The sequence below is a fragment of the Telmatherina bonti genome (genome assembly GCF_933228915.1).
Source record: "Telmatherina bonti genome assembly, chromosome: 4".
Taxonomy (NCBI): domain Eukaryota; kingdom Metazoa; phylum Chordata; class Actinopteri; order Atheriniformes; family Telmatherinidae; genus Telmatherina; species Telmatherina bonti.
This window is the reverse complement of record NC_136622.1, coordinates 34,187,490-34,214,440: the sequence shown is the minus strand read 5'-3', so window position 1 is coordinate 34,214,440 and position 26,951 is coordinate 34,187,490. Positions and strand designations below refer to the sequence as shown.

Genomic DNA, 26,951 nt, shown 5'->3' with positions numbered 1-26,951 from the left:
AGACAAACACCGTGAGTCCCATTCCATCAATCGGAAATCACCCAAATCCCTACAATTCCCTCCCAAATATCCCTGCAAGGAAGAGAAACGGTTTTGCTGACAGAACAACCTTCCCAGTGACTGTCACTTCAATGAAACAAGGCACCAGTTTCCCAAATGCGAACACAAACTGTGGAAACAATGTGAATGCCAGGACGTCGCCAACCATCACACCACCGAAGCAAAATACGGTCCTACCAAAAATTGGCAAGGACAAGAGAAACAGCTCGGTTATGTATTATCGTCGTCCAAACTTACCTTCAGCCTGACTTAGATTTAAACCTTGTAATCCATATGATGATGATCTGAATCAGATTCAATTGTTGTCATTGCACCAGCGACTTCCAGTACAATACATCCAATAGTAAACCAATTGGATGGTTTACTATTGGAATTAATAACATTGAAATTAATAACACCAGGCAGACAGTCCATGCCAACTAAAACAAATCCCTAAAGAAAAGCAAAAACACGAGTAAGAAAACTCTTACAAAACAGCTTACACAGAAGTTTCTAGATACAGAGGTGCCAAAGCCCTGTCCCTCCAAACAGTAAATGTAAAAAAAAGTTGGACAAAGTCCTGTCCAACCACACAATATCTGGGTGTCATCCTCAACAGCATCCTGTCTTTTACCTCACATATCAACAACATAACCCGGTCAGAATACTTTCACCTCCACAGCATCAACGGCGGCTGCACAGTGGTTAGCACTGTGGCCTCACAGCAAGAAGGACACTTGGCTGGGGAGGGGTTTGGTCAGTGGCCTTTCTGTGTGGAGTTTGCATGTTCTCCCCGTGTATGCGTGGGTTCTCTCCGGGTTCTCCGGCTTCCTCCCACCGTCCAAAGACATGCATGATAGGTTAATTGGTCACTCTAAATTGCCCATAGGAGTGAGTGTGAGCGTGAATGGTTGTTCGTCTCTGTGTGGCCCTGCGATGGACTGGTGAGCTGTCCAGGGTGTACCCTGCCTGTCGCCCAAAGCCAGCTGGGATAGGCTCCAGCTTCCCCGCAACCCAGAATTGGATTAAGTGGTTCAGAAAATGAATGAATGAATGAGCACCCCATCCCTATACTTGTCCACAGTCTTGTTACTCCCAGTATCGACTACTGCAATTCCCTTCTGTTTGGTCTTCCCCAAAAAACCCTCCATAAACTTCAACTGGTTCAGAATGCTGCAGCCGGGTCATTACAACAACCCCATCCACCGATCACATCACCCCTGTCCTGCAGCAGCTCCACTGGCTCCCCGCCACCTACCACATTCACTACAAAATCCTGCTGTTCACCGACAAGGCCATCCATAACCTCGCCCCCCTACCTTTCTCACCTCCTTCACCTCAACATACCAGTCCATTCTCTCAGATCCTCCACCTCCCATTAATAACATTTCCCACTGTCTCTGATTATCATTGTACTGTGTATCTTTTATTTTTGTTTTGATTGTTTTGATTGATCTACTCTTGTAAGGTGACATTGAGTGTCCAGAAAGGCACCCACAAATAAAATGTATTATTACCATTCAAATTTACATGGAGTTTGTTCATAACTTAGTTTAGCTTTGACACACTAACAATCAACATCTACATCAAAATAAGTTCTGCACAGAAGTCCAATCATATCTCTGAGCGAAGCAGTTCTTTACAGCGGCTGCTGAAAGCAATCAAGAGTGTCAGCAGAGCCAAATGGAAAGCCGCTTGATCGACTCCAGGTGGCACTGAACATACTAAATACCAAAATGCTTCCTGATGGGTCGAGTGGGTAATGAACGTGAGCAGTAAGTGTGTAAAAACAGAATTGCCGTATGTATGCTCTCTGTATGCAACAGGCGAGAGGTGCTCCACATGATCAGCCTGTGCCCCAACGTGTGCAGATGACGTGAGGGTAAGCCGTCTTGTCTGTTGATAAATGCCACAACTGTGGTGTTGTGACCAAAACATTGTGCCCTCTCAGAAGAGGCATAAAATGTCTCAGCGCCAACCAGACTGCCATGAGCTCCAGAAAGTTCATGTGAATTGACTGCATCGGTGGACTCAATGTGTTCTGCCTTCGTGTGTGGCACCCCAGCCGGACATGGAAGCATCTGTAGTAACGACTTTCCTTGGCAAAGCCCATGGTCATGGAGTTTGACACCCCAGAAAGGCACCTTCCTCCGTTTTCTGGTCTTCCAATAGAATAAGATAAAAATAATAATTTGATATGTCTTCATTATGACACCAGTTCATGTGTAAGCAGTTAGACGTCGCCAGACCTCTTTCCTGGTGTGATATCCATACCTGTTTGGTAGACGGATGTAGCCTACAATAAGTGATTGGATGTCCATAGCAGGTAGAAAAAAAAGTCACATCTCCCCCCCCTAAAAAAAACGGGAAAAAAAAAATCAGGCTACCAAAATAGAAGAAATAAGAGGAAAAATAAAGTGATAAAAGGTGAACACCACACCTGGACGAACACCCAGTCTGAGCTCACATTAACAGCATGTCGGGATTCATTTAAAGACGCACCAATCATTAATATCCAAAGTTCTTAAGTAGTTATTAAAAAAAAATACTTAAGCTTAGCCAGAAATGTTAAATGTTTCATTAGATTGGAAAATTAAAAATAAAATGTCACATGAAGCTTTCTCCACTAACGGAGTGACCTGATTAAACCTGAAGGCGTTTGGTGAGAATCATCACCGGGACAGATATTCTTCTGAGAAGACTTTATTGCGTATATACGGATTAAGGTTCATTGTGTGTTCTCTGTAATGCAGCACTTCACAACACAGCAGGATGTAAGAATAACCATCATTTCACCCAAAAAAAACAGAAGCAGTAACATACCAAACACCAATTGTCGTCTTCGTCCGATTCAAAAGCACACTAATTGGTGAATTTTTCCTCTACGTGGATTTGACTTTTACATGAGTGACAGCCAATCAGATCTGATGTGTACGCTTTACTCCACAGACATCACTTCACAAGACAAGAACTTCTCCAAATATTACGTTTTTCATACAAATTAAAAGCAACTAATTAGCCTGCTAGCGTCACAGGGACTCGGCGTGGCTTTCGGATTGCAAAGCTCTCTGTGTCAGACACATGCAACCTCAACAGTAAGATTAAAAACGTAAAAACAAAAACACAACAGAACAACATCCTCTCAAGTGCATCCTAATCTTCAACACACTGGACATATAAATATAAGTTCATGGCCGGTACTCAAACAAAATGGACATAAAAACACAATGACATCATTACACAGTACAGTACGTAGCTTGTTTGTTTTTAAGAGTACAGTTTAAACACACGCGCAGTACATTCATGAATATAAGCTATTCATCCAACTGATCACGATATGCAGACAGTGTGAATTGAAATAAAATGTTTGCTAATGCAATATTAAGAATTAAACCACCATGATGATGTAAAAAATAATAAAAGAGCAGCTTAACGGTTCACTTTCTCCACGACACACATCTCACTTTAAATAAAAATCTTGAGGTTTTTTTATTTTTTTAATGCTAAGAAATAACATCCCAAAACAGTTTATGTTTAGTTTCATTATCCTGGGCTTTGTATAAAAAGGCTTACAGTGCTCGCATGAGGTGGACAATTATGTTTAATTTCACACCAAACGCCAAGAAGCACAACACTGAACAGGCGGAGCTGTCGCCGTGATGAAACGGACAGAAATTTTAAATAAAAACTGGGCGATGATTAACGGCACAGTTGCTCGTAGTAAAAAGTTCATTTTAAAACAAGTCCGCCTGTGACGAGCTCGTGCTCGTCTCTGTAACGGTGCAGAGCCACTGCTTCACATGTACTGATACTGGTTGAGTTTTCTCGGGTAGGTGGCGCTAGAGCGGTGAAAAGGCTGTGATCCCAGCTGCTGCTGCTGCTGGTTGCTGTAGGATCCCGGAGCGGACCCTGCCAGGGCTAAGCCGCTGTTCTTCTGCAGCAGTGTCAGGGACGAGTAAGCCCCACTCGCCCTGGTGTGGCGGGAAGCGCTGCCCTGCATCTGGTCCACGGCCTGGGACACGGACGCCAGCGCAGCAGAGGCCGGGTAGGCGTACAGGTTTGGAGTTGAGCTGAAGAGGGTGCTCTCATGAAGGCGGTAGGACGAGTGTGAGGAAACAGGCGGAGGGTAGGTGGGCTGTCGCCTCAAGGCGGCGTTGCCTCCTGATTGGTTGTGGGAGGATGGCATCACAGGCGGCTGCACCTGAAACAAATGACCACAGCCTCTCTAAGCAAAAACCTGGAGGTGTCTCTGGACTTCAGTCAACTTTCCTACAAGTGTGGAATTAACGGGACATTGTGCAGAACTAGACAAGTAGCTGTTGGATCCATTTAACTGGAATCAGGCGTTGGAGCAAGAAAACATCTAAAGCCTGCAGGACGGTGGCCCTTCAGGACCAGTTTGAGACCCAACGTGCAAAAGTCTGAAAGCCTTTACAAACCACAACAAATCAGAAAAATTGCAAATATGGTTAAATCCAAGTTTTATTGATGCACAACAAGTGCGATGGGAGGTTGTGAATAATTTATGAAGGTTTTGAAACAAACTCAAAAGGTGGTGAAAACAAACGTGGATTCTGCATCAAGTGATGACGGTATTGAGCTGAAACTGCTAACAGAAAAGGGAAAAAGAGATGCTGGGTACATCATGTTCTATAAAAGCGAGGAGAACTCAGGGAGTTTCATTGCTTAGTTCAGGAGCTGAAGCTGATGGATGGAATTTCATCACTGACAGAACTTCTCTCTGACTTTACATCGATTCAAATAAAATTATTGCCGTGTGAATTATTCATATGAAAAATCGGAGTTGGTGTGTAAAGGCCTTTAGACTGTAAACAGCTTTTTACGACCTAAAATGTCAACTTCAGTGTTTCACTTGTCCAGTTTATTAATCATCTGGTTGCTGCCAAATAACTTTTATTTTATTCATTTATATTTTTTTTTAAATAAAAGCAAAAATCCATGTAACTAATTATACGCCTATAAATCCGATTTAAAAACAGGTTCTTTGCTAAGTTTATTATTTATAGACAAAAATTAATTATTGATTTAGTTGGGGAGCCTTTTTATGCTCTAATCAATCCTAGTGTCATGTTTGCCGGATCCAGACCCAAAAATGCCAGACAGAGACACAACCACAGAAGGTTTACAGGGGGCAATAATTCTTTTAATTGCTCAAAAAATAAAAAACATGAGCAACTTCACAAAAACACTAGGGAAAAACAATAAAGTCTAACTCAGGAGCAATGCAGGCAGCAGTCCTGGGCAGCCACACACACCCAAGAGCTGTGCACCACTGACGACCATCTGGCAAAGACTGAGAGAGGCAGCCCTCCTTAAGTACTGGAGGGAGCGATGATGAGATGCAGGTGTGCTGACACGCCCAAGACTGCTGCACAGCCTAAAACAAAGAGGGGGAAAAAAAGGAACAAATTACCTCAGGAGCAAATACACAAACCATAAACAAAACCCTGACACCTAGGTTAGGGTTAAATGGCTTGAAAATCAAAGGCGTGCCTCGAAAAAACAGTTCAATAATAAGAACTGGACTCGAGAACTACTGCTGAAGACCACTTTTAAAGATCAGAGGACATTCCTTCATTCACTCATCCATTTATTATCCTAACTGCTTAATCCAATGAAGGGTCACGGGGAAGCTGGAGCCTATCCCTGCAGTCTTTGGGCAAAAGGCAGGGTACACCATGCGTCAGTCCATCGCAGGATCAGAAGGCAGTCTGGCTTAAAGTGGGCTGAAATGAATTGATTTGCGATTTTAGCTTGTAAATAAAATAACTTTTCTGCATACAAAATGGCTGCATATCCTGCTGAGACACGCAGCGTGACTGTGATCCGTTTCCAACAGGATCCTTCCTCATCGTGCAGGATCCACTGGGGAAATTATTTTCCTGCTGTTGGTCGACTCTTAACGAGAGTTCGTGGGCGGATGATGCCTTGTGCAGCTCATAGTTAGCAGCATTTTTCACTGCGGTTATTCGCAGCTGCGAGTGACGCAACACCAAAGTCCGTTACGTACTGCATGAGAAGCGAGAACTCAGTTTCTTGTTCTCGAAACCGCGAGATCAAACTTACGTCATTTTTGTTTGTTCTTTGGTTGGGGACATCTTACGGCTTGTTCTCCACCGGCACATCAGCCAAGCAGAAGTGTTGTGTGATTGGTCAGACATTTGAAGTGGGCGTGGTTAGCGTGGAAATGCATCAAGAGTTCGGTTGATGCTTCGCACTTTTGCTGATGTGAATTTGAACAGATAGTTTTAATAAACAGCTGAGTGACAAAGTATGAAAATGTATACAACACACGTTGCTTTAAAGCCACAGACGCCGTCAGGTGCTCACCCTGATGCGGACGAAGTTTCTCGTTATATAACCAATTAAATTGTATTTCGATAACATGCAAACAACCGGCCTGCAGGGATCTCCGCATCTCCATCGCAGATGAAACGTTTTGTGAAGCATGAACTGACCGGAACAAAAACTTTTTTCTTGTTTATGTGGCGGGACAAAGAGTCATGCTCCTGATCAGCATCGGACACGTTACCTGACTCAGATTGAGAGGCTGAGATCTGCTGGAAGCAGCCTGCTGACGGCGGTCGGTGGTGGAATCTCCTGGTCGTCCTGACGACTGAGCGGACGCCTTCTTGGACCTTCCGGAGCCACTAGTTGTTTGATCTAAAGAACCAGACGGGATACGATGAGACCAGATCACAGTTGCTGGAGAGAGAACGGATTGGCGTCTTGACAACTTAGGGATGCTCAACATTTAGGTGGAATTAACAGAAAATCTAACAAGCGTTGTGTAAACGCGATAAAAATGTAAATGTCTCAGTATCGTCTTGGTCTGATGATGGCACAGTCTGTGCGTTTACACAGGAGTTTTAATTCCTGTGAAAAATGACCATGTAAACACTTAATTCCTAATGAAATTTCCATTTGGAATTAAACTTAATTCCGATGTAAGTGTCTGGTTTATTCGCATTTTTAATCCCGAACTATTTAATCCCTCTGTCATGTAAACCTTCATCCTGCTCTAAGTCAATTCTGGTCGTTCTGAGCATGCTCGTTACCTTGTCCTGTCCCGATGACGCGCGTTGTTTTGCCTCCCGTGTTCGGTGGTCTATCTTTCTTCTTCTTCTCAGTTGCTGCAGAAAGTGAAGTAGTATGCTGGTGTTGAGCTGCTACTTCACATTTATTATAAAAATAGCAGCGGAACTGATTCTTATTATGTAGTTTTTACAAGTTACGACGGAAAATACGAGAAGCAGGGAGCCAGCTTTGTTTATTTCCGGTATACGTCATACGTCACGTGCACCCGCTGTCCAATCAGAACCCTTCCCAACCCGCCGCTCTACAGAGGAATTAAGTGAGGACGTGTTTTATGTAAACATTTATTCAGAATTATTATTTTCATGTAAACTTGTAGGAGAGAATATGTTAATTCCAAATTATTCAATTCCGAATTATTAAATCTGAATACAAACACATCACGTAACCGGACCCAATGTTAACAGGATGAAGAAGAAGACTGATTACACACAAGCTGTCAACGAAAGCTCAACATTTGGTGGTTGTTTTGCGATTTGGACACTTTTGTTTTTGTTTTTTTAAAGGTTAATCACCATGGGGGGTTTTTTTGTTTGTTTTTTTTTTATTTTTTTAAATTTTTTTAAAGGTTAATCACCTTGTTTGATAAAACTATTTTGTCTCATAAACGTGAAAAAGTTGTGCATGTGCATTCAAAGCTTTACAGAAAGACAAACTAAATTCACCTGTGAAGGTTATTCTGCGTATTAAAGTGCATTCTGACTGGAGACGATACCGATTCAGATACCTGGGGTTTAGGTACCTGCCGATGCAGAGAACCAATCCGATACCGGTATTATTTTTATAAGAGGTGTACTCAGTCTATAATTAAATAAATTATATTTACTATAGACTTTGATGTAGAATATTGTTGTTCCACAACCTCGCATAGATCAAATGAAAACAGTGATTACAACAAAACTTTTAAAGTTATTTAGGAAGTTAAAACAAAGAATTTTTTGGAGTTGGACTTTGATCGTTCATCCCGTCGGACAGAAGCAGGTCGTCCAGGACAATCGATTTTAAAACTCTGGCCGGTACTGAGGTGGCTTTCTGACTGTCTTCTGCTAAATTTCCATGTTTTTCAAAGCATTTGCCGGTGTTTGCTGGTTCTTTTCTTTAAGAGCAAAAAAGCTCCTTGTGCTTTTTAAAGTGATGACAATCCAAACGATAATGGTGCAGGCGTTAAATCTGGCAGCAGCCCTCAAGTTACTTTGCTAGTGGGATTTTATAAAGAGAATTGATTCTGTTTTCATGGTATCAGATGGTGTTCAGACATAAATACTCACTAATGTGGATGATAGAGTATTTCAGGTGTCTGCATCGGTACTGGCCTAAATCTTTGTTTATTCTCATATATGTGCAAATTAGGCAACAAATCATACCATAATTAGTAACTGAGTGATAATAAGGGAATATGTGCACATTCAGATGCCTGCTTTCTTTTGGCACTTTCTCTTTTCTATCACAACATATTGATTAAAATGTGTTCAGATTTACTCTGATTCTTAATTATAAGTTGGTAAATTTCACAGTTTGCAAAAATAAAACTTCACTTTCATGCCAGTAAGGTGGTAAAAAAATGGCTCCAGGAAGAGCAGGACCTGCAGCTGCTGCAGCTTTATGGGCTGAACCTTCTCCAGGCTGAGTCTTCACAGAAGGCATGATGATGGCCATAGCCTTGCCGGGTTGCGAGCTGCTTTTGGGGCTCAGGGGGCTGCTGGTGGAGGAGTCTGAGTCGTGAGAGTCGTGCACGGTCACACAGCTGATCACGTTGGTCCTCTGACTCGCTCCAGAGCTGCAGGAGAAAATGAAGCGCAGAAGTCATCAAGTGTCATTTTCTCTCCAGAGGACCGGACCAGTAAAATATGAGCATTTTATCTTAGTTTTTAAAGCACTTTGCACAATCTGTTGACAATGTGCTGTCCAAATAAATGTGACCTTGACCTTATCAACCTAAAAAACAATGACAACTCCCAGTTTTTCCCTTTTTAGTGTGAAGAAGCGCAAGTTTTTATCAAGATGTTCCGAATTAACAAACTATTCTTTTAGAAAACATTGTGAACTACCTGAAATGACCAAACATAAGAGCAGTTTTAACCATATTTTTACCTTGTTTGATTATTTACACACAACCTTTTGTTTACAATGGATCTATAAAACATTTAATCTCAGGTTTCTGCAACTGATAAATACAGTATTTCATATCATAGTTAAAGCAACTCGACAAGAACTACAAGTTTAAAATGCACCTGTACAATATGGAGGGAGAAAAATGTCACAATAAAACACAGAAATATCGTGTTGAATCATGAATGTGCCATTAATTTGAGTAAAAATATAAAAACACAGAAATAACTGAACTATATTTAAATATGTAATTAATTAATTGTAATAACAAATAAATACATCAAATTCAAATTGAAAAAAGTTCTAAAATAATTTATTAAATTCACAATTAAATTAATGAATTGGAAGTAATTAAATTAAGTTAAATCTAAGTTAAGCCATAAAGAATTATGTCTTTATGTAATCATCATTCCTGCTGGAAATATTTAATAACATGCCGACAGAAAATTAAACAAATAAAAATAAATGTGGAATATAATTTTATAGTAGCTTTAATGTATTTTTCAAGCTGATGTTACGAAAAGCCGTTGTGTAAAGTCCTCACCAGGCAGCCGGCGCCTTCGCTTCATCCTCTTCCTCCGAGTCACTGTGGATGGTGATGATGCTGACGGCAGGACTCGGCGTGTCGGAGATGACGATGGGCTGAGACTGAGCTGACGACACCGGCCTGAAAGTGGAATAATGACGCATTTTCACTGCAAGTCAGCAACTATTTTAACGGAAAACTGACCCCAAATATCTATAAATACTCTTAAAAGATTTTCTTTTAGCCGTGTGGTGATTATATAACAAACAACGCATGACAGGAAACCTGGCTCTGCTCTCCGCATGTCGAGCCTTCGATCTCTTGCCCTGCTGGGATCTTGTGTGAGCGCCTGAACTGTGGTTTTGTGTGGCAGCATGACGGCCGATCCCCGAGTCCTGCTGGCTGGTGCCATCGTACTGGCTACCATGACGACCCCTGAGAAAATAAGCAACCAGTCCAGCATGAGTCCCCAGCCAGATTACACAGATGCTCTGAAAGACTTGTGAAGTGGATCCCACCTCCAACCAGAAACTTGCTGACTGTCAGACACCGGAGCCGCCATCGGCGAGTCAGTCACGATGGCCTGACCCGGGTTGTGGATGGACATGCCGGGCATCTGCTGCCACGTGGAAGGGATGAGGATCTGCTGCGTTCCTGCTGGCCAGCCCGGCTGTGTGCACACATCAGCAAACACGAGTTACATTCCCTTTAACTGCTATGAAGTAAATGTGATGAAAGTGACAAAAGCAACAGGAAAGACCAAATGAAGCTTAATTAAAAACTTTCACTCTGATGCCATTTACTCAGAAAGAAAAACTAAACCCGAGACGGTTTATTATTTCCTTAAACGCTGACCACCACCGGGGGCGCCAGACATTTCAAAGAGAAAGTACAGGGACTCCATATTCTGCTTTAACTGTGGTTTTTAGCTGTTTAACAAACTACCCGTATCAAAATGCTTTGTGGGTAATTAAGATGAAGAATACAAACAATCATCAGTTTAAGAAGCAGGTGGTGTGGGTCCACAGGAGTTTAATCAAACCCTTTGTGACAGCAACCCTGTTCCTAAACCTCAGTCATGTTGGCCTTTCTTGAGCCAGAAGTGGCCGTAGTAAATATATTTGTGGGTTAAATCTGCTGTATTCTACAGTCATTTACAGAAGGAAAAGCAGCCTGCTGGTGAGAGGTAGTGAATCTAGTTAGTGAAACCTGGGAGAAATTTTGAGGTTTTGTTTAACGAAAAAAAGTGATATGTTGTTTTCAGGATCCTCAATGGCTGTCAGTGCTGCTCAACTTTAAACAACTGTTTCTGTTTGCATCTAATCAATTCATTCTCCTAGAATGAGACATTTATAACTACAGTTGTGCTCATATTTATTCATACCCTTTCATTAAAGAAGGAAAAAAACAGCTGCCTATGAAATAAGCTGAAAAAAAGCAAACAAATAAGATAATTTATTACATATTACATCAGTCATAAAGTAATATTTAGTTGAACAATCCTTTAATGTTTCCGCTCCAGTCAGGTGTTTTCTGTTCCTCTCAGTCAGACTTCTGCACCTGTTGACAGGTATTTTGTCCCACTGTTCAACAGAAACGTCTCTAATTTGTCCAGGACACATTTGTTTGTTTGTTTGTTTTTTTCTTTCTTCAACTCAATTAAATGAAAAAACAGTGTCTCATATTACTAAATTATATTTTTGCAATTTTTTAGTTATTGTTTCTTTTTTAAGTCTCCAGTTATTTGAGTGACTGTTGTAAATTCAGCCTTTTCTTTAATGAAAGGGGATGAAGACATATGAGCACAGCTGTACATGCCGTGGATTTATGGACATGCCAGCTACTATATTTGTACCACCAAATGGACAAACAACTGTGTGTGAAAACGAGAACCTTTAATAGGCGCAAGAGCACCGTTTGTGATAAGTAATGTCCACCTGAGGCCACTGGATCCACTCATAGATGAATTATGGCCACTGATGGCCACCATCCATTCACAACCGTGTTTGGTATTTGAACTCATTGTTATACCCATCTTTACCACTAGATGTCTGTAATTCTCACACACTGGGGCTCTGATGGATTAGTGAATAATTTACAGAAAACAGGGGTATTAAATCTTAATAATGAATGGCAACTAACTTCATTAGTAAATTTATTTCCTTTTTTTTTTTTTTTTTTTTTTTTAGAAAAAATTTCTTAATTTCTACAGATAAAGCTGTAAAAATACTTTTGTCAAAGCTTTATATGATTCAGCTCATATAAGCATTTTAGGTTAACTTACACCAAGCCATTGCCATCTAAATACAGTGTGTGTCCTCTAGGATCTGACTAAACCAAACAAATTCCATATTCTAGCAAGAGAAAAATAAAAAGACACAGATAAAGTTTATATTGACATCTTGTCATATTCAGGCCTTTCTTTGTATTTTGTCTGCATGCAGACTCCTCCTGCTGAGTAGTGAAACCAAGAGAAATTAAAGCCGCAAGCAGCATCCATCGGGTCCTCGCCTCATGCCGAACCCTCCACCCGAACTCGCCACAAAGTGGATGTGAAGTAAAAGGAATGAATCCAAAACTAGTTTGTTAAAAATGACCAAATATGAATGCTTTCCATTTTGGTGGAGATCGGATGCATTTCTGCACAGATATGAGTAAACCATGTTTCATGGCGAGATGGATTTTTTCAAAGATAGCGGACACCCTGTTGCCATGGTAACAGGTGCTTAATTAAGTTTTTTGCTTGTCTAGGGTTGATACACATGTGTGCCAAATTTTGTAGCCCTAGGTCAAAGTAGACGATGGGGCCCCTAGGGGCCCCCCCCCAAAATGTGCCCTACGTCAAACTAAACTTTTTTTACCCCATTCTAGGTGCAATTTTTGGCGTTTCTAGGGGGCGCTGTCGAGGCATTTTTGCATTGGCGTGCACACGGACCCCAGAATATCGCTATTTTCGCCGGACGTGAGGTGTGTGCCAAGTTTTGCAACTTTTCACGGGGTCTAAGGGGGTCCAAATTGAGTGAGTTGTGCTGAGGAAAAAAATAATAAACATTTGGAAAACAATAGGGCCCTGCCATACTTCGTATGGCTCTGACCCTAATTATCAGTAGGGATGTGCACAGCAGGTCCTCGTGTGTTCAAGAAAACCACGGTAAACTCATCAAAGTGTTGCTCTGTAATGCTGCTGGTCAGAAGCAGTGGGGATCCTGCAGTTCAAGCTGATCTCTTTAAAAGCCGTTTTCACGCATGAACAATGGAGAGTTTCAGGAGAGCAGACTATTTGAAAGGAGCAAAGAAAGAAGGAACAATAAGAGGTGTTTTCATCCCATGTGGTTGTTTTGATGGTGGTGTTTCAATGAAGTAAAGACCACCTGCCTGCAGATCAAAAGAGGCCTGAAAGGGAAGACGAGGGAGGATGGAGGCAGAGGAATGAAGACATCAAAACAAAGTTGACGTCATGTTCTCATTAAATTGGAAATATTGTCAAATGCACATTAAAGCAGCACTGCATACCTCCCCACTTTAAAACTCAGTTTCTGACTTCTTTTAATGGCAAACCGACATTCATTATGTTCATTCTGTTGTTGCCCTGCAGCATCCTGAGGCTGAAAAACAGCACTTTACATATTTTTTCCACTTAACTCCACATGCTAACAACTGGACATGACTGGCTGCTGTGAACACGCAACGTGACAGATTCATGGAAGAAAGTCAGGAAGAATGGAGCAAAAGAAAAGAGAGAAAGGGACAGAGAAGTCAACATCTGACTTTCACAGGCAGGAAAGAGCTCAGAGAAGATACAGGATGCAAGATGGATGCATCAGACTGAATACAAAATGCTTTAAAATGAGCTTATTTGGTTTTGTTTTTCCAATAAGTCCCAAAGAAGGAGTCTTTACTTTGTAAAAAAAGACTTTAAATGAATATATTCTTCATTAGTCTGGAAGTGTTACAGTGTGTTCAGACCAAACGCATTTTGAACACTCAAACTTTTGTGTCCAACGCCCAAAACGCTCCTGACACTCCTGCCGCGTTTGTCGCTTGTCTGGAGCGAGCGGCAAACACGGCAGAAAACAGAGGAGGAAAGGCGGAGCTTTCCTTCCGCGGCATGTTTTTATTTAATAAATAAAGCTAGAGAACGTCGTCGTAGGGTAGAGATAGTAACTTAATGTAACAAGAGCCGCACTCAGCAGAGAGACGCCACCCCCCCAAAAAAGTGTTCCCACACTATGTATCCAGCTATGTTGCCAAATCAGTAACATTCAGCTTTATAGCAAGGAATGGTTATCCTAAATATTGCACAGAGTAATGGCATTCTTATGTAACAGTATATGGTGAAAATACAATAATGCCTCCAGAATGTGGGCGTTTCTTTTTCATTATATATATGGAGCTACCGACGGAGCAGCTCTTTGGTGGAGTTCGGTGCAGCTGAAATCAGCCAAAACTGGCAACACTGACAGGGTCAGTTAGGGCCGTTAGGACAGCAAAGTTTCTGCAAGCAGCCTGCAGCTCTTGTTTGTGGAGAGAACTGCAGCGTTGAGGATCATTATGACTTGTTTAGACAACATTTTCAGAAAGCCAGCGGCTGCTTCACGAGCCGCAAGTCAAGAGTCAGTGAGACGCATGCAATGAGGAACGCTGTCGTTGGGCGTCTCAGCTCCGTGTCTGGGTTCACCAGATAAATCATAGACGTACTCCAGGTGCTGCGTGCTGATCGCTCTGATTGGTTGACGCCGCACGTCAAGCGGCAAAATTCAGATTTTCCATCTCTGGCTGCACGTAACGCTTATAAAGCTTTATCAATTTTCGGCACCGTGACACGCGTCATGCTGACGCTCAAAACGCAATGCGAGAAAGCTTGACGCCTCCTTTACGTGCCTCCACATAGACTTTACATGTAAACCTGACGCTCTTGATGCTCAAAACGCGTCTGGTTTGAACACACCGATAAAAAGAAAAAAAGTGATCCAACCAAACAGAAACTGGAGTTTTTAGACTCCCCTTGAAGTCTGAATATGTTGAGTACCAAGGTTAAAAAAGCCCATCTACAGCCTGCTGGATGTTTAGGTACATTTAGGAAAATGTTTCAGATTCTGGTGGTGGGTTTTACCTGTGCCAGCATGCTGGGCTGGATGTGAAGAGACTGGGAGGACTGGTTCTGAGGGACCAAGGGGACCGAGTTGTCCATTCTCACAGGGTAACTTGATGGTTTATTGGTGGTTTGAAGACCTGCGTGGAAAAGACGAAAATTACGCCACATGTTTGTTCTAATATTTGGTTATTGTTGCTGGTTGAACTGGTGGTCTCACCTTGGATGGTTGGAGGGCAAACAATGAGTGTCTGCTGAAAGGGTTCGGTCTGGGTGCAGAGCTGGGTGGGTCTGGTCTGCAGAGGAACGCCCTGCTGGGTCAGGCCAGGGATGTTGATGGTGGCCTGCTGGTAGAGGCCAGGCTGGTAGTTCAGCAGTGGGACGTTACTGCTGAGGGACAGTGACTGCCCGCCTGTAGATGCCATCTGGAAACCACATCGTATAACAAAGACCAGCTGATTATCAAAGCATGGAGTGGGAAAAATGGTCTAAATATTTTCACAGCAACTTTAGAACACTTCGTGATCCCATTGGTTCAGTAAGATTTTAATGCACAAAAAAAAAAAAGTCTTATTTCACATGTTCCTTCCTCCCCCCGAGGCCCTAAAGAGCATTCTGTGAGAAAATTATCTCCATTTTACTTGATGAATGGATGGATGGATGGATGGATGGATAAATAATTGAATGGATGGACGGATGGATGGATAAATAGTTGATTGGATGGATATATGGATGGATGGATAAAGAGTTGGATGGATGGATGAATAGTTGGAGAGATGGATGGATGGATGGATGGATGAATAGTTGGATGGATGGATGGATGGATAAATAGTTGGATGTACGGACAGATGGATGGATAAATAGTTTATTGGATGGATGAATAGTTGGAGAGATGGATGGATGGATGGATGGATGAATAGAGGGATATATGATATGGATGGATGTAGTTTCAACCATCTAATTGTTATAGATTTTAATGCTGCTGTGAACGATCCGGTACGACCATAATGTGTCCGGTCTGCGATATTTGCTCCACAGTTCCTCCAACATGAACTGGAGTGTGTTGGCCCTGTGCTGGTTGTTATATGAGGTGTTCTAAAGAATCTAGCAACTCTTTTCCAGTTAAATTCCCTCCATGTGTTTGAGTTTGTGGCCAAGTGTTTCACAAGTCACAAACCTGTGTGCAGACACACGGTTCTTAAACAACCTCCAACAATGCGGCGTGGGTGGGTCTCACCTGACTATGCTGGTTCAGTTGGCTGCTGAACGTGACGGTGAGATTTGTGGCAGCGCTCGGTGTGTTGTTGCTGGCAAACATGTTTTTCCCGTTTTCAAAGGCGCTGCATCTGCGTTTACAGATGTCCATGTTTTGAAAGCAGGACTTCACGCTGTTGAATAAAGAACAAAATTCACAGGAAATAAAAAAAACACTTAAGACAGGAGCAAAGCAGGATTCCCGTTGCGACTGTGCAACAACGCCGTCTTACTGGGAGCTGTGAGGGAAGTGCAGGAGATGCGTCATGGTAACAAAGGGGTGATTCAGCGTCTTCATGGGGGTGATCCTTTTATCAGCGTCGAGTGTCAGCATCTTCTTCAGCAGGTCTATAAACTCCCTCCTGTCGGCTTTCTCTGCCAGGATGTCAGTTCCCTCCAGCGTCGTCATGTTCACCTGCAGGAGGTCAGTAGTTGTAAAACATCCTACACGTGCAGATCTGCGTCCATACAGCTCACCTGAACCTGAACTGTTACCTGCATCATGTCATCCAGACAGTTGAAGATGTATTTTCTTGCTTCTTTTGACTTTATTCCCATCTCTGCCTCGTGCTCTGCAGGAGTCTGTAAAGAAAAAAAAACCTTATCGTATCTATTGTGCATGTGGTTCATGCAGACATTTCACAGTTTTTCTAGGCTCAGTGGAGTCGCCTACTTTGAGTCTCCAGAGCGGGTAGCTCGAGTCGGGGCCTCTGTTGAAAAAGCGGCTGGTTTTGGTTCCTGCACTCAGCAGGTACTCTGCAGGAAGGCCCTGAGTCTGGGAGATGTACCGAATCTGGAAAGAAAAAGTGTCAGATGGATAGATGCTCAATGCGTGGACAAAACTGCAATAAGTGAAATCTGGATCAGCATCCAAGATAATGTTAGAAACTCATTCAAAAATAATAAAAACAAAACACAGATGTTGGCTAAAGAGGAATCAGACATGTAACCACAAATGACTGGTGTCTTTAAATGTTGGATTGTTTGGATGATACAGTCCTGTGAACAAATCATAGACTGTATATAAAAAGATGGACGGAGCCTCTGTGACGTCACCCGTAGATTTCTGAAGAGCTGAATTGAAGCTCGGTAGGCGGTTCCTACCATCGCCATCTTGGCAGAGGCATGTGCATCATCTCGCCCGGAAAATACAAATATGGGCAAAGAGGTGGAGCTGAGAGGGGGACTGTTGGCGTCATGGTGGATGACTGACATCTAGCGAACTCCGAGCTTTCTGTAGCTAAGAGCTAACCGAGCTAACAGGAGCTAACCAGCTAACGGAGGTAAGCGGGCTAAAGCGAAGTCACGTTGTTAACCGGCTAAAAGCCGCGGTTGTTCTACATTCTTCTTACTTGAAGCGGGAGATCGGGTACCTGTCAATCAAAAGGACACACCCCTAAATATGCTGAACTTCAAAACTAAAATACTTTTAAACAGGCGAGTTAGAAAAAAAATTCACTCCCCCCACAGTTGTCATAAAGGTAAACCTGACCTATTAAACCTAAAATGAATTTTTGAACCAGGCTGTAAACATGATTATTTCTGCTGTAAACATGTTTATTTCTGCTGTGAAGTTGGTCTTTTTAACATGGGAGTCTATGGAGATTCGCTCTGTTTTGCAGCCCCTAGTGGATGAAGGGGGAACTGCAGTTTTATCCACTTCTGCATAGGCTTCACTTTTAACTGCCGGAGGCTCCGTCCGTCTTTCATATACAGTCTAGTGAACAAATATGTGCTGATTTCTTACCTTTTTGCAAATTTGTCACACTTATTTATGCCAGATCATCACAGAAATGTTAGTATCAGCCAAACATAACCTGAGTTAATACAAAATGCAGTTTTTAAATGGGGATTTTATTTATGAACAAAGAAAAGTTCTCCAAGCCTTCATGGAATTTATATGAAAAAGTATTTTGCCCCCTGAACCTAATAGCTGGTTGTTCCACCTGCAGCGAGCGCTGCTATAACTGGCAATGCGTCCTTCACGTTGCCGTGGAGGAGCTGTTCTTCTCCACAGAATAGTTTTAACTCATTTTTAATATTGGATCATGGTGGTTTATTGACTTTTTTTTTTCTTTTTAAATTACCATTTAAAAAAAAACTGCATTGTATTTACACAGGTTATGTTTGTCTAATATGAACATTTGTGTGATGATCCAAAACATTTAAGAGTGATAAATTTGCAAAATGGTAAGAAATCATGAAGGGTGCAAATACTTTTTCCACTGTTAGGAAAGGTTTAAATTTCGTTGATCTGCAGGGAAATACAGATGGAAAGTAATTCTGGCATATTTACGTAATTTACTTCCATTAATAGGCTTGTTAACTTTTATATAGATAACAAAACACTACTCCTAGATAGATCGGAGCAGAAAAAAGCAGAAGCTCCAAATGGAATAAGGTAATGATATTAGGAAGGTTTTACAGCATTACATTACAGACTTAAACAGCTTATAAATCAACTGTTAGATGACGATTTGTCCGTCTGTTGATGGTTTATCCTCAGAAATTGTAGCTTTCCATCTTGCTGCTGTAATTTTGGCTTAACTTGTTACAGAATCACTTTCCTTTCTACATCTGTTGTATCCATCTGAATGAGTTAAGAAGCACATGCATGGCGCTTTACGGTACAAAAGCGAGAGCTGCAGCTGACCTGATCGTACTCTGAGGCACCCGGATAGAGAGGCCAGCCCAAGAACAGCTCAGCAATGACGCATCCCAAAGACCACATGTCGATCGCTTCGCAGAAAGGAAGACCCAGAATGATCTCTGGAGCCCTGCAAGGACATCAGAGCAGTAAAGCAGATTGTTTTACAGCCACAACCAGCTAGTCTAGTCTTGCAGGTTGGGCCAAAATCCTCACCTGTAGTATCGGGACTGCAGGTATGTGGAGCAAACCGCTTTGGAAACGTGGCTGGCGGAGCCGAAGTCGATGACCTTCACCCTGTACGGCTGCCTCAAAGGGTCGACCAGCATGATGTTCTCGGGCTTGAGGTCGGCATGGATCAGCCCCAGGCTTTTCAGCTTCATCAGGGCGGTGGCCACCTGCTGCAGGATGGGCCTGATGCACTTGAGCAACAGAGGACTGAACTTGCTGTGCTTCAGGAAGTCGTAAAGGTTCTGCTCCAGCATCTCGAACACAAGGCACGTGTGGTTCTTGTGCTGGAAACATTCGTACGAGCGGACAAAGTTGAACTCGTCTGCGTTCTCTGTGCTCAGCCTACTGAGGATGCTCACCTGCAGGAGTATGAGGAGGACGATGCATCCGTGGATAAAGGGTAAAAAAAGAAATCTGAATTAATTTAGCTCCTTTCATTTCTTTTTCCAGCATGTTCCACCCGTACACTGGAAACATGTCGCTGAAATGTTTTTGTTCTAATCCTTGGTTACATAAGTTTCTCACATTGGCTTTTTCTTTTATCAAATATTCGTGGAAATTGATTGGTAAGCGTTTCCTTTGAGGAATTAGCATTCATTTTAATAGAAGGCAACAAATAAAGATTTTAGTTTTAATATTGACTTAATTTTTCTTCCTTTGCTTCTAAAACTATTATTTAATTTTGCTTTGATTTTACTGCATAAAATTCTGGTGCATCCAATCTTTGATGTGATCAATGCATTTGATTGGAGTTTGGATGAGACTATAGTCTCCTGGGGAGACGGTTATGTTGATTTGTGTGTCATCAGCACGATTATTTTAACACATTTTGTTAGGCCTGTCACAGTAAAAATATTGCCATGCGATTAACTGCCTCAGAAATTATTGCAATAGACGATAATATTGCGATAAGCGATTATTGTTGTTATTTTGGGACCATTTTCAACTAAAATAACAATAACGCCATAATACTGCAAGTACATCCTTTCAAAGATCAACATACTTTAGCTCGATGTGCGGACTAGTCCATGCTCATCCAGTCCCCTGTCTACTAAAACAGATCAGGATTCCTCCTGCGGTTTTGGCAACGTGGTTATCTGGAACATATGGTCTCTAAACACCATGTAACACAGTTACATAACCTATGGTCAAGCCCATATAAGGTGGTTATGTTTGGACTTGACCAGAGGTGGAATGGTAAAAGTGAATGTCTTTGATCGCCTTCAGAATGTCATTTTTCATGTCATTGTAATGTCTTGGAATTATCGTTTGTAAATGACAATTAACAAACGATAATTGTTGGGCCGTGCTTCCCAAGATTAAAGGCCAGCACAGCTTTACCAACCAAGCCGTTGGAGTGCACACCATGTTGCACTGTCCTGTTTGTGTTTAATTTGTCGGTTAAACACCACAGTGATCGAGGACTGTCGAGAAGATGAAGCTAGTTTGTTAAGGTCTTTTTTTTTTTTGCAATTAATGATTGTGTTTTAAGTAAAAATAGAAGCTTGTTGTATTGCTGTATTTAGCTAATATTGTCTTAAAACAAATGTGGCACTCGAGAGAGAAAAGAAAGACAAATAAAAATTATTGTGTCCACCAAACTTATTGCAAGCATTTTGTCTTATCGTGCGTTTAATTGACTTATTGCAACAGGCCAACATTTTGTTGTATTTTATCATGAGAGCGAGCATGAAGATGGTAAACAACAGTGGCACTAAGATAGGGCCTTGGGTAACTCTGCGGGTTATTTTATTAACTCGGGTTTATAGTTACCTATAAACACAAAGTAGTCCATCTCTTTTAAATAGGAACCTATTGTATGTTTTTAGCTAGTCCAATAAGACGGTACAATCGACCATGTCAAATGCAGGAACAGGACCGACAGACTGCAGAATCAAATGTTTTCGACACACTCACCTCAATTTGGCCTTGCCGAGCATAAGAAGGGTGGTTTTTCAAGATTTTAATGGCAACAATTTCATTTGTGCCCCGTTTCCAGCATTTGGCCACCTGCCCGAAGGTTCCCCGTCCCAGAAACTCCAGCACCTCGTAGCTGTTGGACATGGAGCAGAGGATCTCGTGCTGGACCAGCTGGTAGTCGCCCTCGCTGTGGGAGTTGCTGCTTTTGGTGGTGGAGGTTGAGTGTGCGATGGACTGAGCGGTGGTGGTGCCGCCTCCTCCTCCGCCTGTGCGGTTGGAAACCACGGGGGCTGAAAGCTCCTCCAGGATCTGGACGCTGTCGCTGCTGTCCACTTCCTCGCTCTTCCTCTTCAAGCTGTACTGCTTGTGGTAAAGGTCGCAAGGCTGGGCGGACGACTCTGCGTCTTTAATGCGTCGGCTAGAGGAGGAAGAGGAAGAGGAGGAGGAAGGAGGTCCGCGAAGGCTGCCTGTGCTGTCTGCCGCCCGCACCACCGTCTGCTCTCGGGAGCCGGCTGTGGGTGGGTGCACCTGGGTGGAGTTGTACACCGGGTTGAAGTTGGAGCTGGAGGTGGAGGGCACAGGTCCCTGAGAGGGGCTCTGCTGGTAGTAGCCGCCATTTGGCAGCTGGTTGGACACTTCCCAGGTGGGGTTCTCCACTTTTAGCCTCTTGGAACGAGAATAGACACTGGATGAAACAGAGGGGGAGGAGAAGACCTGGAGCTGCGACGCCATGTCTGTGGAGCAGAGGAAAGACGAGCATCAACAGCAGACAGAGATGACGTTATCAAGTTTTATCTGCATTCAGACATATTTGTATCAAAGTATAAGGACGTAGGACTGGGCGATTAATCAGATTTATATCTCAATTACAATCTGGGTTTTGAACGATCATAAAAATGGTGCAATTTTTTTTCTCTCTGCAGTTTCCTCTCCTGCTGTCTTCAGCTGCTAATCGAGCGTCTCTGGCGTTGCAGCGCTGTGCTGTAAACTCCTCCCACAGCCGCTTTGCTTTCATTCAGACACTGTTGCCAACTTGGCGACTTTCTCGCTAAATCTGGAGACTTTTTTTGTTAAAAGCGACAAATCTAGCAACTTTTACTGGAGTTATTAGAGACTTTTCTGGTGTTTTGGCGACTGACTTGAAGGCACATATTGTTCTGCAGTTACTGTAAGGAAGGAGCAGCGGGAGCCTCTCCCGTCCTAAAGCACTCCCAGGCGGCCAGTCTCAGTCGGCTCCGGCTGCAGGTCAATGTAGAATAACTGCATTAGGTTGTGGAAGTTCACCTAAACATAGTTTATACCATTGTCAGTGACAACTGACTGCATTATTTCCCTTTAAACGCACACGTAGTTCGGCGAATTAAACACTGTAATATCCCTCAGTTATGGGGCGTTACCATAGCAACGTATTAATCAGCTGGTTCAGATCAGCTGTCTTTTCACAGGTGAATGAGAGAAACGCGCTGCAGCCTGACAGCGGTTGTTTGGTATAAAAACTACATCCAGGTCAACATGAAATAGTTCCTATACGTCAGAAAATGTAGAAAAGAAATACAAATTTGTTATAAAATGTTTACTGTGTGGGACCATGGTATAAGAGGATTAAACAACTTGTAACTGTGTGTTGGACCGTTATGATGCCCGATGCCGAGTCGAGAACACCACGGCGCGTTGTTTAATCCTTACTTATATTTATCTGTTCAGTTTACATCAGTATTTGCACTTTGTCAAGACAAAGCTTCATGTCATTTGTTTTTTTTTTTCTAAAATATGTGGAAACCTAAATGAATCCTAAAGACATTTTTTTAAAGTCACGGTTTAATGTAAAAAGATATATATCATGTTGTTAAAGATTAAAGCATGATCGTGTTAAATAATCGAGATCTCAATTTCAGTCAAAGTAATCGTGATTATAATTTTTTCCATAATCGAGCAGCCCTCGTGGAACGGGAGATTCTCATGGTGATGAGGTGGAACGGGAGGTTCTCATGGTGATGAGGTGGAACGGGAGGTTCTCATGGTGATGAGGTGGAACGGGAGGTTCTCATGGTGATGAGGTGGAACGGGAGGTTCTCATGGTGATGAGGTGGAACGGGAGATTCTCATGGTGATGAGGTGGAACGGGAGATTCTCATGGTGATGAGGTGGAAAGGGAGATTCTCATGGTGATGAGGTGGAACGGGAGATTCTCATGGTGATGAGGTGGAACGGGAGATTCTCATGGTGATGAGGTGGAACGGGAGGTTCTCATGGTGATGAGGTGGAACGGGAGGTTCTCATGGTGATGAGGTGGAAAGGGAGATTCTCATGGTGATGAGGTGGAACGGGAGATTCTCATGGTGATGAGGTGGAACGGGAGGTTCTCATGGTGATGAGGTGGAACGGGAGGTTCTCATGGTGATGAGGTGGAACGGGAGGTTCTCATGGTGATGAGGTGGAACGGGAGGTTCTCATGGTGATGAGGTGGAACGGGAGATTCTCATGGTGATGAGGTGGAACGGGAGATTCTCATGGTGATGAGGTGGAAAGGGAGATTCTCATGGTGATGAGGTGGAACGGGAGATTCTCATGGTGATGAGGTGGAAAGGGAGATTCTCATCATGATGAGGTGGAACGGGAGGTTCTCATCATGATGGGGTGGAACGGGAGGTTCTCATGGTGATGAGGTGGAACGGGAGATTCTCATGGTGATGAGGTGGAACGGGAAATTCTCATGGTGATGTGGTGGAACGGGAAATTCTCATCATGATGAGATGGAACGGGAGATTCTCATGGTGATGAGGTGGAACGGGAAATTCTCATGATGATGAGGTGGAACGGGAAATTCTCATCATGATGAGATGGAACGGGAGATTCTCATGGTGATGAGGTGGAACGGGAGATTCTCATGGTGATGAGGTGGAACGGGAGGTTCTCATCATGATGAGGTGGAACGGGAAAGTGTCATCATGATGAGGTGGAACGGGAGTTTTGTCATGGTGATGTGGTGGAACGGGAAATTCTCATCATGATGAGATGGAACGGGAGATTCTCATGGTGATGAGATGGAACGGGAGATTCTCATCATGATGAGGTGGAACGGGAAAGTCTCATCATGATGAGGTGGAACGGGAAAGTGTCATCATGATGAGGTGGAACGGGAGTTTTGTCATGGTGATGAGGTGGAACGGGAGATTCTCATCATGATGAGGTGGAACGGGAAAGTCTCATCATGATGAGGTGGAACGGGAGATTCTCATTGTAATGTGGTGCTTTATGTCAATATGGAGCTAAATCTGTGAGGAATGTTTCCAACACCCTGTTTATAACACCAAGAATTAATGCAGTTCTGAAGGAAAAATCTGTATATTAAGTATTTCCTTCCAATTTAGACACAAACTCTCAGTTCTTTTCAAACATATTGAGAAAAAAATGCCATAACTGATGACAGCTAAACAGCTGATGCGTGATTTAACAAGAAGCAGCATCTGGCGCTGAGTGGAAGTGCTTGCCTTTGCAGCTGACAGGCTCTGATTCGGTCTCCAACATCCTGGACAGGATCTCATTTGACGTCTCACACTGAAATGTTGTGAGAGGTCATTTGCTGCATGAAAACAGCCTACACATGAGTGAAAGCAGAGGCAGCTGCCATGACTGAATGCTGCATTGTTCAGATGCAAAATGTGGCTTTCTAAAAAATAAATAAATAAAAAAATCAAACAGCTGTTCGTGTTTGCAGTTTCCATAATAAGATGTACCAGTCAGCGTCTGCCTCTCAAGGGATTTTATTACCTGGTTCTTCCTCACATGTTTTCTGTGTAGAAATGATTAATTAAGGGTTCTCTCCAGCTTATTTTAAGTTGGATTTCTGTTAAATTGCAGTGAAATTGCTAACAAGAGATGTTAATAAAGATTCAGTTTAAACGAAGGAGTAAAATGTTTTTTAAATTCAAGACAAGAGAGTGACATCTGTCAATTTTTACTGTTGCTTTTTTGTCCCTGTTCTCCAAACTAAACCAAATATAACTGTTTGATGCAACATGATGTTGTGTGCAACAGCACTACTGCATCTTTGGGACCTTATTGATGCACAGATGCTAAAAAGTTCAGATTTGACACCTTTGCATCTTCAACGTTTAAGATAAGCAGAGTAAAACACAATTTCAACAGTTCAATATCACATCAATTATTTTGTCAGCCATCGGTTTCTACATTATGTCCAGATGCCACTGTAAGGTCAGGATTTACCCCTCCAGCTGCCTGACCAATGCCGAATTATCCAATGGGAATTATGGGCACAAGGGCCCACTCCCACCTAGGGCCATGTGTGGCAAACACCAGCAGTTTGGACATGAAACAAGATGTATATAAAAGCCAGATAGTTACACCACAGTGTCTATTGCAGCGGTTCTCAACCTTTTTGCAACACAGTACCCCTTGTAAAATATTTGTTCAGCTACGTACCTCGAACTACTGCAAAGTTTTTTGGTTAAGAAAAAACATGAAATACAGCATTTTCTCATTTGTGTTTGGTTTATTAAACTTTTAACCATGCAAAACAATGGAAATCTCTATAACACTTTAACCAGGACTCCATTGTTTGCGTTGTGAAGGCGATAGTGACTGACGAATATACTTTGGTTCTTAATGGATGGGGTTCAATCCACATTGGAATGTGGGATTTTGGGAGGAATGAAGTGGTGTATATTTATATGTAAACTCAATTTATGAATGTAAAGTTACATTGGATGACATATATTAAACATTTATAGAATATTATATTATTTTGTTTAAGGATGTTGCGGTGGGGAAGGGGGCCCCTGTAACCCTCTGGGCCCAGGGGCCTGTGCATTTTTAATCCGGCTCTGTGCCTGACAACAACAATAATAATAATAATAATAATAATAATAATAATAATAAAATAAATAAATCATAGATCACAATACCTGAATTTGCAGATTTAGCACACTGTCGCCAGTCTGACATCAAGGCCTGATCATCTTCTGGCCGGACTCTGCGTGGCGCTCCAGCGGGTCAGCCGAGCTGCTCGCTCCCTGCCGGGGCTCCGACTGCTGCAGGACGGATCGGCTAGCTTGCAACCAGCATCCGAGGCATGTCTGACTTCGATGTGCATTCACATCGCGCGTCCAGCGCGTGAATTCTGCACCGATACACTTAAAATGTCAGATGTCATCACCCCGAACACCGCTGACAGGCCAGAACTCCATCATTACGGACCGTCCGCTCCGCTCGTCCTGCTTCCTGTCCTGCCGACGGCGGTTGTATGACGTCATGACGTCACCGGGACCGAAGATCGTCTATTGCAGCTCCCTCCTCACTTTGAGCCTTTTTTTTTTTTTTCCCGATGTAACATATCAATCTAGGTTTAGATAGCTGGTTAAGTAGAAACAGAGTTTGATGCGCTCATTTAGTCTAAACAGTGAGTCGGTGTTTGATCGACTCACTGTACAGGAGGAACTCACTGTTCCTCCTGCTTTAGATGCAACCTAATTTAATATTTCATTATTTGGATTATGTCATGTTTTGCCACAACAGTTATCTCAAATGTGCAGTCACTCCATGTCTGATGCAGTTGTATCAAAGCCTTTTGAAAAGCATACATTAAAGACTAATAATAAATTGTTCTGTCATGGTCCTGATTTTTAGGCATGTCCTAAAATGTTGCCCGCTCTCTGGTATGTGAAGAGGAAGAAAATATGACATAAAAAAAACTTGATCGTCAATGAATGAGACAGTTACTTGATTAATTAACCACTAAAGTGGAATGCATCTGGAGCTTTGTGGCAGAAAACAAGTGTCTGACTTGTTGTCCACAGGCTTGATCGTTTGATTGCCGCTGATACAGAAAGGAAAACACTTTTTCAAGCGACAATGGTTGTTCTCAAACAGTAAATCCACTCTAAGAAAACAAGATAGATAGATAGATAGATAGATAGATAGATAGATAGATAGATATCCATTGCAGTTCATTCAATTGTAAATCAAGAAGGCAAATGCTAACACAAAAAGAAAAAAAA

General features: G+C 42.5%; 1 protein-coding gene across 2 annotated transcripts; it reads right to left on the bottom strand.

The window, feature by feature from the left end:
* Positions 1-2,751: 2,751 nt before the first annotated feature.
* On the bottom strand, positions 2,752-26,162 carry hipk1a (homeodomain interacting protein kinase 1a). 2 transcript variants are annotated; one of them, XM_079239521.1, is made up of 17 exons: positions 25,860-26,162; positions 20,932-21,668; positions 19,000-19,373; positions 18,790-18,913; positions 16,810-16,929; positions 16,632-16,718; positions 16,370-16,551; positions 16,120-16,270; positions 15,103-15,307; positions 14,904-15,022; positions 10,309-10,460; positions 10,076-10,225; positions 9,809-9,931; positions 8,739-8,932; positions 7,119-7,193; positions 6,593-6,723; positions 2,752-4,240 (listed from the first exon to the last, which is right to left on the bottom strand). In XM_079239521.1, exons 1-17 carry the CDS (start codon positions 25,897-25,899, stop codon positions 3,836-3,838), a joined length of 3,369 nt encoding a protein of 1,122 aa, XP_079095647.1. In that variant the 5' UTR covers positions 25,900-26,162; the 3' UTR covers positions 2,752-3,835. The 2 variants fall into 2 exon arrangements, with proteins under 2 accessions (XP_079095647.1, XP_079095648.1); XM_079239522.1 differs by lacking the exon at positions 7,119-7,193.
* Between the last annotated feature and the right edge of the window lie 789 nt (positions 26,163-26,951).

Bases quoted from the DNA above. Each gene is read 5' to 3' on its own strand.
- hipk1a (XM_079239521.1), bottom strand. From the start codon at position 25,899: ATGTCAGACTGGCGACAGTGTGCTAAATCTGCAAATTCAG. The intron at 16,719-16,809 runs GTAGGCGACTCC...TTTTCTTTACAG, and splicing joins ACCCGCTCTGGAGACTCAAA to ACTCCTGCAGAGCACGAGGC. The intron at 15,023-15,102 runs GTGAGACCACCA...TTTTCCACGCAG, and splicing joins TTGCCCTCCAACCATCCAAG to GTCTTCAAACCACCAATAAA.